Raw genomic sequence first — 12,880 nt, 5'->3', positions numbered from 1 at the left:
TCTGGGGAAGAAGTTTGTATGGGTAACATTTGGGGTGAGGGCTACAGGTGTGTGGCTTTGTGCTGATCGATTGGTGGTGAGGTAGCAGGGTGGGCTGCAGAAATCCAGCCCTCGGGCAGAAGTTGCCATCCTCCACCTGAGTGGGGGTCTCAGAAGACTGTAAAGGTATTGTTATGTATATAACATAAGTTCCAGGAGTTGCCACTATGGCTTCCCTGGTAGCTTAGAGGTTAAAGCGTCTGCCTGCAATGCAGGAGACCGGGGTTCGATCCCTGGGTTGGGAAGATCCCCTGGAGAAATGGCAACCCACTCCAGGATTCTTGCCTGGAGAATCCCATGGACAGAGGAGCCTGGTGGGCTACAGTCCACGGGGTCACAAAGAGTCAGACACGACTGAGCGACTTCACTTTCACTTTTCACTTCACCTGGGTGGGGGTCTCAGAAGAATGTAAAGGTATTCTTATGTATCTAACATGGGTTCCAGAGGAACCAGGAATCGGCCCCAAGGCGGCACTGTTGTTTCTAGACTGTCCTGCCTCGTTTCTGTATTTCCTCCCTTCCTTATATTGCTGATGTTCAGTCCTTGAGTTTCAGACTCTTTGCGACCCCCTGGACTGCAGCACACCAGGCTTCCCTGTCCTCCACTATCATCCAGCTATCTCATCCTCTGTTGTCCCCTTCTCCTTCTGCCCTCAATCTTTCCCAGCATGAGGGTCTTTTCCAATGAGTCTGCTCTTCGCATCAGATGGCCAAAGTATTGGAGCCAACAGTTTGAACCTGCCCTTTGGAACTCAGGTAAGGTCACAGAGGCTGAATGAAGCCGACTTTCTACAAATAAGAAATGGATGCCACAGAAAAGATTTGTACCCCGAAGCCCAACATTATCCTGCTCTGTTTCATAACAGGAGATATACTATCCTTTTAATGTTCTACTCAGTGGGCACCGTTGCTCTGGCAGCAAAACTGCTTTGGATAGGAGGAATCCATTCACGAATATCTAAAGATTGCCTCCAGAATAAAAAAAGGGTGGATTCGGGCATCCTGATTACAAGGAAGGCTGCTTTGCAAACCTTGATATCACTTTTAAAGAGATATGCTAGGGTAAACAGGACTGGAGGGAGAGATCAGGGAGGATGACAAGAAACTAGCATCAGTTAGGATGTAAGGCACTTTCAGTGGTTAATCTTATTAATTGGAACCTGTAACATTCATGGCAACCCACTCTGGTATTCTTGCCTGGGAAATCCCTTGGACGGAGGAGCCTGGCAGACTATAGCCCACAGGGTCCCAAAAGAGCCAGACAGGATTTAGCAACTAAACAGCAACATTCTAGTGAGATGGGGGACATCCCCAGTTGCAGAAGAAGAAACTAACAGTTACAAATATTTGGAGACTTGTTCTGGTAAAGGAAAAGAAAAGAAAATCCCAACAGTTTCCATGTTGTATGTGGCTAAGAAACTGATGTGTTAAAATTACTTGAAAATTGCTAGTTTGTGTAGAACGTAAATATCAACCAAGGCCTCAAAATAGATGAAAGTAAAAGTGAAGTCGCTCAGTCATGTCCAACTCTTTGAGCCCCCAAGGACTGTAGTCCATGGAATTCTCCAGGCCAGAATACTGGCCTGCTCCAGGGGATCTTTCCAACCCAGGGGTCGAACCCAGGCCTCCCACATTACAGGTGGATCTTTACCAGCTGAACCACAAAGGAAGCCCAAAAAGGCGTTCTGCATGAAAGCTTATAGGAGTGAGTGTGCCTAGCTGTGTCCAACTCTTTGTGACTCTTTGGACTGTATCCTGCCAGGTTCCTCTGTCCATGGGGTTTTTCAGGCAAGTATACTGGAGTGGGTTGCAATCCGTTCTCCAGGGGAGCTTCCTGACCCACAGACTGAACCTGTATATCCTGTGTCCCCAACACTGCATGCAGATTTTTACCCACTGAGCCATCGGGAAGATGACAGATAGATGTTATCAAAATGGAAAATAGAAATCCCAAACAAAGCACATCACAGTCAATTAGCCTATAAGGAAAAAAATAGTAGGACTTTATTTTTGTTTAAATTTATCTCATCCTTGGACTGCAGCCTACCAGGCTTCTCCACCCATGGGATTCTCCAGGCAAGAATACTGGAGTGAGTTACCAGTTCCTTCTCCAGGGGATCTTCCGGACCCAGGGGTCGAACCCAGGTCTCCTGCATTGGCAGCAGACACTTTAACCTCTGAGCCACCAGGGAAGCCCAAATTAAAATTTAAAAATGTTTATTTTTCTGAATGTGTTACCATATACATGTTAGTACAGTGGTGCCTATATACAATATTTGAATGAATAAACATAAAATATAAGCATTAAAAAAGAAAGAAAGAAATTGATGCTTTATCACGGAGCAGGCAGAACCAGAGATGCTTCCCAAGCGTGAGCAGTTAGAAATTAGATTTCGTCAGGGGGTAATCAACAGGGAAGACAGAGCTGTGGTTAAATATATTTGACAACCGAAATTCGGAAATTCGGCAGTTCCTGGAAAGAAGTTGGTAAGCAGAGTTTCTTAGGGGCATTTTTCAGCGGCCTCCCCGCGAACGCAGACTTTGCCCGGGGTGGAGAGAGTGGACGGAGCCTGCCACCAAGAAGCATGTCTCCTCCCCCCGCAGGGTCACCTCTGCCCCGTCGAGGCCCCCGGGTGACCGCAGGGACCGGCAGCTCGGGGCCGGCGTCCCTCGGCCTTCGGAGCCGCGCGGAGGCGGGCGGGGCCCGCGCTGGGCGGCCGCCTGGGGGGCCCGCGCGCGCCTGGCCGCGCGCCCCCGGCTCGCCCGCGCTCCCGCGGCGCGCCCCCGCGGCCAGCGCCTCCCGCTGCGGCCCGAGGAAGTCATGGCTCCGTCCGGGCGCCGACAGTACCTGTGGATATTCCTGGCCGCGGCGCTGGCGTCCTTCCTGGCTGGATTTACAGTGGGTAAGTGTGCCGACCCCTGCCCCGGGCGCCAGGCGCCCCTCCACCCTGCGGCCTGCGTGGAGAGAAGCCCCACAGCCTGCGGGGACGGCCGCGGCGCCGCGTCCCAGCCCGACTGGAAGCCGAACACGATGCCTTCTGGCATGCCGAGCTCGGGGCTTCCCTGGTGGCTCAGCTGGTCAAGAATCCGCCTACAATTCAGGAGACCCCATTCGATTCCTGGGTCGCGAAGATCCGCTGGAGAAGGGATAAGCTACCCACTCCAGTATTCTTTGGCTTCCCTGGTGGCTCAGCTGGTCAAGAATCCGCCTGCAATGCAGGAGACCCCGGTTCCATCCCTGGGTTGGGAAGATTTACTGGAGAAGGGATAGGCTACCCTCACCAGGATTCTTGGGCTTCTCTGTTGGCTCAGACGGTAAGGAATCCACCTGCAGTGTGGGAGACCTGGGTTCGATCCCTGGGTTGGGAAGATCCCCTGGAGAAGGGAACGGCTACCCACTCCAGGATTCTGGCCTGGAGAACTCCATGGACTGGACAGTCTATGCGGTCGCAAAGAGTCAGACACGACTGAGCACCTTTCACTCACTCAGGGTACTGTTAAGAGCCGTTGTAAAGAAAATTTAAAGTTGCCATTATTCGCAGGGGTCAAAGAGATTGTTTCGTTTCCAAGAGCTGAAACTTGTAACTGCCCTTCTGTGCTCATTTATTGTAAAAATCTCTGGGGAATCCTCCCCGTGTGTTGGCCGCTGAGTTGTGAAGCAGACCTCCGTGGGAGAACAAGAAAGAGAGAGGCCCCGGCTCTAATACATAACACGGGGAAAATGACAAGATTCTCATCTAAAACTCCTTTAACCAACTCAGAATTACACAGTGGAATTTGAAGGTTTTCTGCATTTAGTTTGAATTGTTGTTGCTGTTGTTTTTTGAATTTTGGGGTGGGGGGACTTTTAGTTTTTATAAAAGTCAAAAGCACTTATTGTGTATGTAATATGCATATGTCTCTGTATCTGTCCCCCACCCCCACCCCACACAGGTTGGCTTAGTAAGCCCCTCAAAGATACGGCCACTTCAGCAGACAGTCACCAGAATTTAAGGTGGAAACTGATATCTGAGATGAAAGCTGATAATATAAAATCATTTCTTCGGTAAGTTGGTTTTGAATAATTGATCTTAAAAATAATATCATATTAATTCCTGGTAGTTTAAATGTCCCTTTATACCACTCCAGTGTTCTTGCCTGGAGAATCCCAGGGAGTGGGGAACCTGGTGGGCTGCCATCTATGGGGTCGCACAGAGTCGGACATGACTGAAGTGACGCAGCAGCAGCAGCAGCATACCACTCTTAGAGTAAAATCTATTTGAATGTTGCAGAAATCTTTCTTCCCTGACCTCATGTGTAAAAAAAGTCTTTGGTTTCTTTATTAAGAGATGTTCCAACTTCATGTACTTTGGAGGGCAGCTGAATGTTACTCTCTGTTCCCCAGGCCTGGGTTTAATCAAGGAATTTATTTAAATGTCGCATTCTATCAGGAAGACTCAGATGGTGGTAAACTTTGATTCAGAGAGAAAGAGATTAAAGTTTCAGATTCCGCTCACCACAAATTAAACCTTTGTCCCATCTACAATATTAAGGAACATGAAGAGGACAGATTGAAAGCAAAAGGATCAGTGCAAACCCCCAGTGTCTTAGCAAGAAAAAGAATGACATTCAGGGGAGTGATCATGAAGTTCTTGAAGACAGCTATTGTGACATTTATTTCATTAAAGAAAAAAAAAACAAAACAGTTTTATTGAGGTGTAAGAAAATTAGAAACCAAGGGAACATTTCATGCAAAGATGGGCCCGATAAAGGACAGAAATGGTATGGACCTAACAGAAGCAGAAGATATTAAGAAGAGATGGCAAGAATACACAGAAGAACTGTACAAAAAACATCTTCACGACCCAGATAATCACGATAGTGCGATCACTCACCTGGAGCCAGACATCCCGGGATGTGAAGTCAAGTGGGCGTTAGGAAGCATCACTACAAAGCTAGTGGAGGTGATGGAATTACAGTTGAGCTATTTCAAATACTAAAAGATGACGCTGTGAAAGTGCTGCACTCAATATGCCAGCAAATTTAGAAAACTCAGCAGTAACCACGGGACTGGAAAACGTCCGTTTTCATTCCAATCCTAAAAAAGGCAATGCCAAAGAATGTTCAAACTACTGCACAAATACACTCATCTCACATGCTAGTAAAGTAATGCTCAAAATTCTCCAAGCCAGGCTTCAGTAATACGTGAACTGTGAACTTCCAGATGTTCAAGCTAACTTTAGAAAAGGCAGAGGAACCAGAGATCAAATTGCTAACATCCGATGGATCATCAAAAAAGCAAGAGAGTTCCAGAAAAACATCCATTTCTGTTTTATTGACTACGCCAAGGCCTTTGACTGTGTGGATCACAGTAAACTGTGGAGAATTCCGAAAGAGATGGGAATACCAGACCACCTGACCTGCCTCTTGAGAAATCTGTATGCAGGCCAGGAAGTAACAGTTAGAACTGGAAATGGCACAACAGACTGATTCCATAATAGGAAAAGAAGTATGTAAAGGCTGTATATTATCACCCTGCTTATTTAACTTATGTGTAGAGTACAACAGGAGAAATGCTGGGCTGGATGAAACACAAGCTGGAATCAAGATTGCCAGGAGAAATACCAATAACCTCAGATATGCAGATGACACCACCCTTATGGCAGAAAGTGAAGAGGAACTAAAAAGCCTCTTGATGAAACTGAGACAAAAGAGTGAAAAAGTTGGCTTAAAGCTCAACATTCAAAAAACTAAGATCATGGCATCCGGTCCCATCACTTCTTGGCAAATAGATGGGAAACAGTTGGCAAATAGTTGAAACAGTGGCTGACTTTATTTGGGGGGGCCTCCAAAATCACCGCAGATGGTGACTGCAGCCATGAAATTAAAAGACGCTTACTCCTTGGAAGGAAAGTGATGACCAAGCTAGACAGCATATTAAAAAGCAGAGACATTACTTTGCCTACAAAGGTCCATCTAGTCAAGGCTATGGTTTTTCCAGTGGTCATGTATGGATGTGAGAGTTGGACTGTAAAGAAAGCTGAGCGCTGAAGAATTGATGCTTTTGAACTGTGGTGTTGGAGAAGACTCTTGAGAGTCCCTTGGACTGCAAGGAGATCCAACGAGTCCCTCCTAAAGGAAATCAGTACTAAATATTCATTGGAAGGACTGATGCTGAAGCTGAAACTCGAGTACTTTGGCCACCTAATGGGAAGAGCTGACTCATTTGAAAAGACTCATGCTGCAAAAGACTGAGGGCAGGAGAAGAAGGGGATGACAGAGGATGAGATGGTTGGATGGCCTCACCGACTCAATGGACATGAGTTTGGGCAAACACCAGGAGTTGATGATGGACAGGGAGGCCTGGCATGTTGTGATCCATGGGGTTGCAAAGAGTTGGACATGACTGAGCGACTAAACTAAACTGAGCTGAATTTCCATAAAATATACTGCATCCATATAAAGCTTATAATGTGAGAGTATTGACATATGTATAATACACTCAGCCAACCTCCTCCTCAATCAAGAGACAGAAAAATTATATCAAGGCTTTGGGGTTTATTCCTCCTTCACTCTCTATGGATTCCTTTTTACTTTCTAATATTTTATATAGATAGAATCATACAGTATGTGCTCTGTTGTGTCTTTCACTCAGCATAATCAATGATTTTGGAATTCAGCCAGGTTGTTGATTGTGTCTGTGGAGTACATTGCTTTTTATTGCTGAGTATTATTCTGTTGTATGGATCAGTCCAGTTCAGTTGCTCAGTCGTGTCCGACACTTTGCACTCTATGGACTGCTGCATGCCAGGCCTCCCTGTCCATCAACAACCCCCAGAGTCTACTCAAACTCGTGTCCATCGAGTCAGTGATACCATCCAGCCATCTCATCCTCTGTCGTCCCCTTCTCCTCCTGCACCCACTCCCTCCCAGCATCAGGGTCTTTTCCAATGAGTCAACTCTTTGTATCAGGTGGCCAAAGTACTGGAGTTTCAGCTTCAGCATCAGTCCTTCCAATGAACACCCAGGACTTATCTCCTTTAGAATGGACTGGTTGGATCTCCTTGCAGTCCAAGGGACTCTCAAGAGTCTTCTCCAACACCACAGTTCAAAAGCATCAATTATTCAGAGCTCAGCTTCCTTCACAGTCCAACTCTCACATCCATACATGACTACTGGAAAAACCATAGCCTTGACTAGACGGACCTTTGTTGGCAAGGTAATGTCTCTGCTTTTGAATAGGCTATCTATGTTGTTCATAACTTTCCTTCCAAGGAGTAAGCATCTTTTAATTTCATGGCTGCAATCACCATCTGCAGTGATTTTGGAGCCCCCAAAAATAAAGTCAGCCACTGTTTCCTCTGTTTCCCTATCTATCTGCCATGAAGTGATGGGACTGGGTGCCATGATATTAGTTTTCCGAATGTTGAGCTTTAAGCCAACTTTTTCACTCTCTTCTTTCACTTTCATCCAGAGGCTCTTTAGTTCTTCTTCACTTTCTGCCATAAGGGTGGTGTCATCTGCATATCTGAGGTTACTGATATTTCTCCCGGCAATCTTGATTCCAGCTTGTGCTTCCTCCAGCCCAGCATTTCTCATGATGTACTCTGCATATAAGTTAAATAGGCAGGGTGACAATATACAGCCTTGACGTACTCTTTTTCCTATTTGGAACCAGTCTGTTGTTCCATGTCCAGTTCTAACTGTTGCTTCCTGCCCTGCATACAGGTTTCTCAAGAGGCAGGTCAGGTGTTTGGTATTCCCATCTCTTTCAGAATTTTCCACAATTTATTGTGATCCACACAGTCAAAGGCTTTGGCATAGTCAATAAAGCAGAAATAGATGTTTTTCTGGAACTCTGTTGCTTTTTCGATGTAGTGGAGTTTATATAGGGCAGTGATTTTAGATTTTGATAAAGTCCAGTTGAACAATTTTTGTCTTATGTTTCATACTTTTGTGTTCTATGTAATCTAGCCTATGAGAAGTTGTGAAGATTATTTTTGAAGTTCTATGATTGTAGCCTGCATATTTAGGTCAGTGGTCCACTTCAAGGCAATTTTTATGTGTAGTATGATATTAGTTGATAATTTTCTAAATACAAATATGTAATTATTCCTACAAGATTTGTTTAAAAGACTTTCCTTTCCCTTTTGAATAGCTTTGATATCTTTGACTAAAGTCACTTGCCCATAATGGCTTGTTTCTGGATGTTATAGTGTCTTCTGTTGTTGTGCCACTCAGCTATGTCTGACTCTTTTCAGCCCCATGTACTACAGCACACCACGCTTCCCTGCCCTTCACTGTCTCCTGGAGTTTGCTCAGACTTGTGTCTATTGAGTCGATGATGCCATCCAACCATTTTATCCTCTGTCCCGCGGGCTTCTCCCGCCTTCAATATTTTCCAGCACCAGGTCTTTTCCAATAAGTCAGCTCTTTGCATTAGGTGGCCAGAATATTGGAGCTTCAGCTTCAGCATCAGTCCTTCCAGTGGATATTCAGGGTTGATTTCCTTTAAGATTTCCTTTGGTCTTGCTGTCCAAGGGCCTCTCGAGAGCCTTCTCCAGCACCACAGTCTGAAAGCATCAATTCTTCATTGTTTAGCCTTCTTTATGGTCCAGCTCTCACGTTGGTACATGACTGCAAAAACCACAGCTTGGACTATATGGGCCTTTGTCAGCAAAATATTTTCTTCTGTTGATCTATTAATCTCAGTACCATGTTGTCTTGCTTGGTATAGCTTAATAGTAAGTTGAGTAAAATGAGATAGAGTTAATCCTACATATTTTGCTTTTTAAAAATTGCTTTGACTATTTTATTTTCATTTTCAAATAAGTTTTAAAATCAACTTCTCAATTCTTACCAAAGAAAAAAATGCGTGTTGGAACTTTGATTAAAATTGCATTGAATTTGTGAGCCAATTAGGAAGTCTTTTAATCTCTTCATTCATTGTAGGGATGTACTGTGTTAGTTGCTCAGTCGTGTCCAGTTCTTTGTGACCTCATGGACTGTGGTCCAGTCCCTGCTAGGCTCCTTTGTTCATGAAATTCTCCAAGCAAGAATACTGGAGTGGGTTGCCATTTCCTTCCCCTGGGGAGCTTCGCAATCCAGGGATCGAACCCCGGTCTCCTGCATTGCAGGTGGATTCTTTACTATCTGAGCAAACAGGAAAGCCCTAGGGATGCACTCAGTAGATCCACCTGCCAATGCAGGAGACACAAGGGAAGCGGGTTCAATCTCTGGGTCAGGAAGATCCTCTGGAGGAGGAAATAGCAACCCACTCCAGTGTTCTTGCTTGGAAAATGCCATGGTCAGAGGAACCTGGTGGGCTGCAGTCCACCAGCTTGCAAAGAGTTGGACGCGACTGAGCAAGCACCCATATGTGTGCATAGGACCGTATTATGACTGATAAAACAGGAGAAAAATTTAGTTGAGATCCACTACAAAGTTTTCCTCTGTTAAAAGAAACACAAAAGAGGAAATAACCTCCTGAACACTGTAACATGTATATATGATGTGTGTGGAGCTGCAATGCTCGTTTTGGGACCAAAAGGAGAAATTCAGTAAAGTTGTTCCCTGATGCTTTTTTTTTTTTTTGCACTTCTTTCATTTCAGTGGGTTGATGAAAAGGGGGGAGGCAAACCTTAATGATTAATACTTCGCCTTAAATGAAGGGAATATACTTACCTTACCCCCCCTCAATTGTAAGAATATTATTTATTCACTAAAGGAAATAAAACAATAGTGAATTATAGGCAGTAAAATTTTAAATATCCCCCAGCCCCGGTGGTTTTCTTGTGCATGCAAAAACTTCTGTCTAAAAACACATTAATACTTCTTTAAAAAAGTTAGTTTATTTTGTTTGATTGCATCGGGTCTCAGTCGCAGCCCACAGGCTCTTTCCGCATCATGGGAGCTTCTTTAGTTGTGGTGTGTGGGCTTAGTTGCCCCATGGCACGTGGGATCTTAGTTCCCTGACCAGGGATCAAACTGGCATTATTGCATTGCAAAGCGGATTCTTTTTATTTTTCTTCACTTTCCCTTCATGGGTCTCTCTATTCAAGACCTTTGTTTTGGGTTGTCAGCAACTGGTTTGGCCCTTTGAGGCTTCCTATCAGGAATGCTTTAAGTCAAAATGCATGTGTGGGAAGGTGGATTATTAATCACCGGACCACAAGGTAAGTCCCGATACTTCCCCCCTCCCCCACAAATATTGTATGTATAAATATCAGTAACTTGCAGCTTTGATTTAATGATAATAGATGTGGAAAGCTTCACAGAAAAGAAAATGATTGAAGTATCATAAAGAATAGTTAATAGCTTACACGCGGGGAAGGTAAATGACCAGGAGTGGTGTGCAGGGATATTTACGTAAGTAGGATGATACTTTTGTCTAAGAGAAGATCTTGTGCAAAGGCTAAAATGTGTGGTGGTTTTAGGAGACCAATTAGCATATTAAATGATGAGAGTGAAGAAGTTTATAAGGTGAGTGGTGAGAAAGTGGAAAGTGATCCACTGGAAAGTGGATCAGATGAAAAAAAGGGTCCAATGTGAACTTTATAATTCACAATATAAGAAGCCATAGAAGGATTTTAAGCAGTTGATCAGTATGATCAGATGAATGATTTAATTCCGCAACGGATCTTCCGGACCCAGGAATCAAACCCAGGTCTCCTGCATTGTAGGCAGATTCTTTACCGACTCAGCTATGAGGAAAGCCCTATTAAATTATAAGCAACTTATTTAACTGTTCTCTGTTTCCGTATTTGCAAAATGCAGACAGTGGAAAAAGGGTGGTTAGGATTAAATCAGAAAGCCCATGTGGAATACCTCATCAGGTTACTAGCATATAGTAAGTTTTCAGTAAGTACTGATTTTGTTTTACTGTCTGCCTTTTTTGGTTGTTCTGTGATTGACTAAAACACCAGTGTATAGAAGTATAATTGCTCTACTTACGGAGGGAGGGGGTTTGGGAAACTTTTAAAATATTTACCTCAAGCAAAGCGAATTTCATTTGAAACTATGCTTGTGAGGTTACTTAACTGTTGCGAATCATTTAGACTCAGAACCAAGAGATCATTGCCTAAAGTTAGTTCAGCAAATCTGAATTATGTAATTCCTGGATAACAGGCAAGTACTGAGCATTTGGAAATAGAAACATAAAGGTGCATGAACTTGAACTTCAATGGGATAAATAAACTACTGTGTACAGTAGGGTGAAAACAGCACCAAAAGTGCATGCTAGCACACCTGCCCGACTGGTGTCTGGCAAACACGATGATCTTAGTTTGAGAATATCTTCACTTCCTGATAAGCATCAAGAAGTTAGCACCGGTGGCATAGGGATGTGCCATCCTTCCATCGTGTTTGCTCGTCCCCGAATCCCTGCTGACTGTGTTCAGCACGGGATGTGTTCTTTTCTGAGGAAGCACTGTCGGGACCAGCTCAACAATGAACAGACCCGAGGGAGCGGAGCCACAGAAGAATAAGGAAAAAGAAGACTCAGAAATGAAGTGGGGATCAGGGGGCTGATGCCATTCTCAGGCAAAAGCCCAGATCCTAATCCTTGCAGGCCTTTTATTGTTAACTTCTCTTTCCTTGTTTGTGCTCTCGAGATATCTGTACTTTAGTCTCAGATGTCAAAGCTTCAGGCCTTTTATGCTTCTGTTTAGCCCTTCAGCTAGTGACGCCCTTTCTCAGCAACCCCCTCAAGGCTTTGGTTACTGGTTTTAAATCAGTCACATCAGTACTTCAGCATCTTGTTTTCAAGATGTCTTTCCATGTTGTACTTTTTACTGCTCCCAGCCCTTCACCTGGGGGTGATGAGAAAGTCATTCTTAATTTTTCAAAGAAGACCTGTTAGTTATAGTACAGGCCTGTGCATAGCATATTCCCTACAAGCACAATGTGAAAACTGCAGTTACATACAAATGTTTAAAAACTGGCATATCTAGGAATCCCTAGCTGTGTTTTTCATATCTTGGTTGTAGATATGATGCTTAATGTCTAAAATATGAGTTACACATCTAAAAGAGTTCTTAGGACATTTTCTGAATGTAGTCTTTGAATCCCACTTTAATTTTATTTTCATTTCAGTTCATTTACAAAGCTACCTCATCTGGCAGGAACAGAACAAAATTTATTGCTTGCCAAGAAAATCCAAAACCAGTGGAAGAAATTTGGACTGGATTCAGCCGAGTTGGTCCACTATGATGTTCTCCTGTCTTACCCTAATGAGACAAATGCCAACTACATATCAGTCATAGATGAACAAGGAATTGAGGTGACTGATTTACAATATTGTATTAGCTTCAGGTGTACAGCCAAGCAATTCCGTTTTATGTCAATTTTTTTCAGATTATTTCCCATTATAGATTATTATAAGTAATTGAATATTGTTCCCTGTGTTACACAGTAAATCTTCATTACTTCCCTACTTGTTAATGTATCTGTTAGTGTATCTGTTAATCCTGTAGTGCATGCTAAGTTGGTTCAGCTGTGTCTGACTCTTTCTGACCCGATGGATCATACTCTGGCAGGATGCTCTGGCCATGGGATTCTCCAGGCAAGAACACTGGAGTGGGTTGCCATTTCCTCCTTCAGGGGATCTCCCCGACCCAGGGATCGAACCCAAGTCTCTTATGTCTCCTGCCTTGGCAGGCAGGTTCTTCACCACTAGCACCACCTGGGAAGCCCCAGAATATTGGAGTAGGTCGCCATTTCATTCTTAAGGGGATCGTCCCAACCCAAGGATCAAACATGTGTCTCCTGCCTGAGTCTCTTGTGTTGTCAGGTAGATTCTTTACCACTTGAGCCACCTTGGAATTGTTAATCCTATACTCCTATTTTATTCCATCCCCCATTA

At 44.1% G+C, this 12,880-nt stretch overlaps 1 protein-coding gene across 1 annotated transcript in view; it reads left to right on the top strand.

The window, feature by feature from the left end:
• Positions 1 to 2,825: 2,825 nt before the first annotated feature.
• Positions 2,826 to 12,880, top strand: part of NAALAD2 (N-acetylated alpha-linked acidic dipeptidase 2) — a 50,931-nt gene continuing 40,876 nt past the window's right edge. Inside the window, exons 1-3 of the mRNA XM_004019384.6 lie at positions 2,826 to 2,942; positions 3,973 to 4,084; positions 12,112 to 12,298. Of these exons, the coding sequence (XP_004019433.3) occupies positions 2,861 to 2,942; positions 3,973 to 4,084; positions 12,112 to 12,298 (381 nt within the window). The 5' untranslated portion in view covers positions 2,826 to 2,860. The remainder of the gene's footprint in view (positions 2,943 to 3,972; positions 4,085 to 12,111; positions 12,299 to 12,880) is intronic.

This window comes from Ovis aries, chromosome 21 (genome assembly GCF_016772045.2).
Source record: "Ovis aries strain OAR_USU_Benz2616 breed Rambouillet chromosome 21, ARS-UI_Ramb_v3.0, whole genome shotgun sequence".
NCBI lineage: Eukaryota > Metazoa > Chordata > Mammalia > Artiodactyla > Bovidae > Ovis > Ovis aries.
Note: the sequence above shows the minus strand (reverse complement) of the source record. Positions and strands in the feature narration are given on the sequence as shown.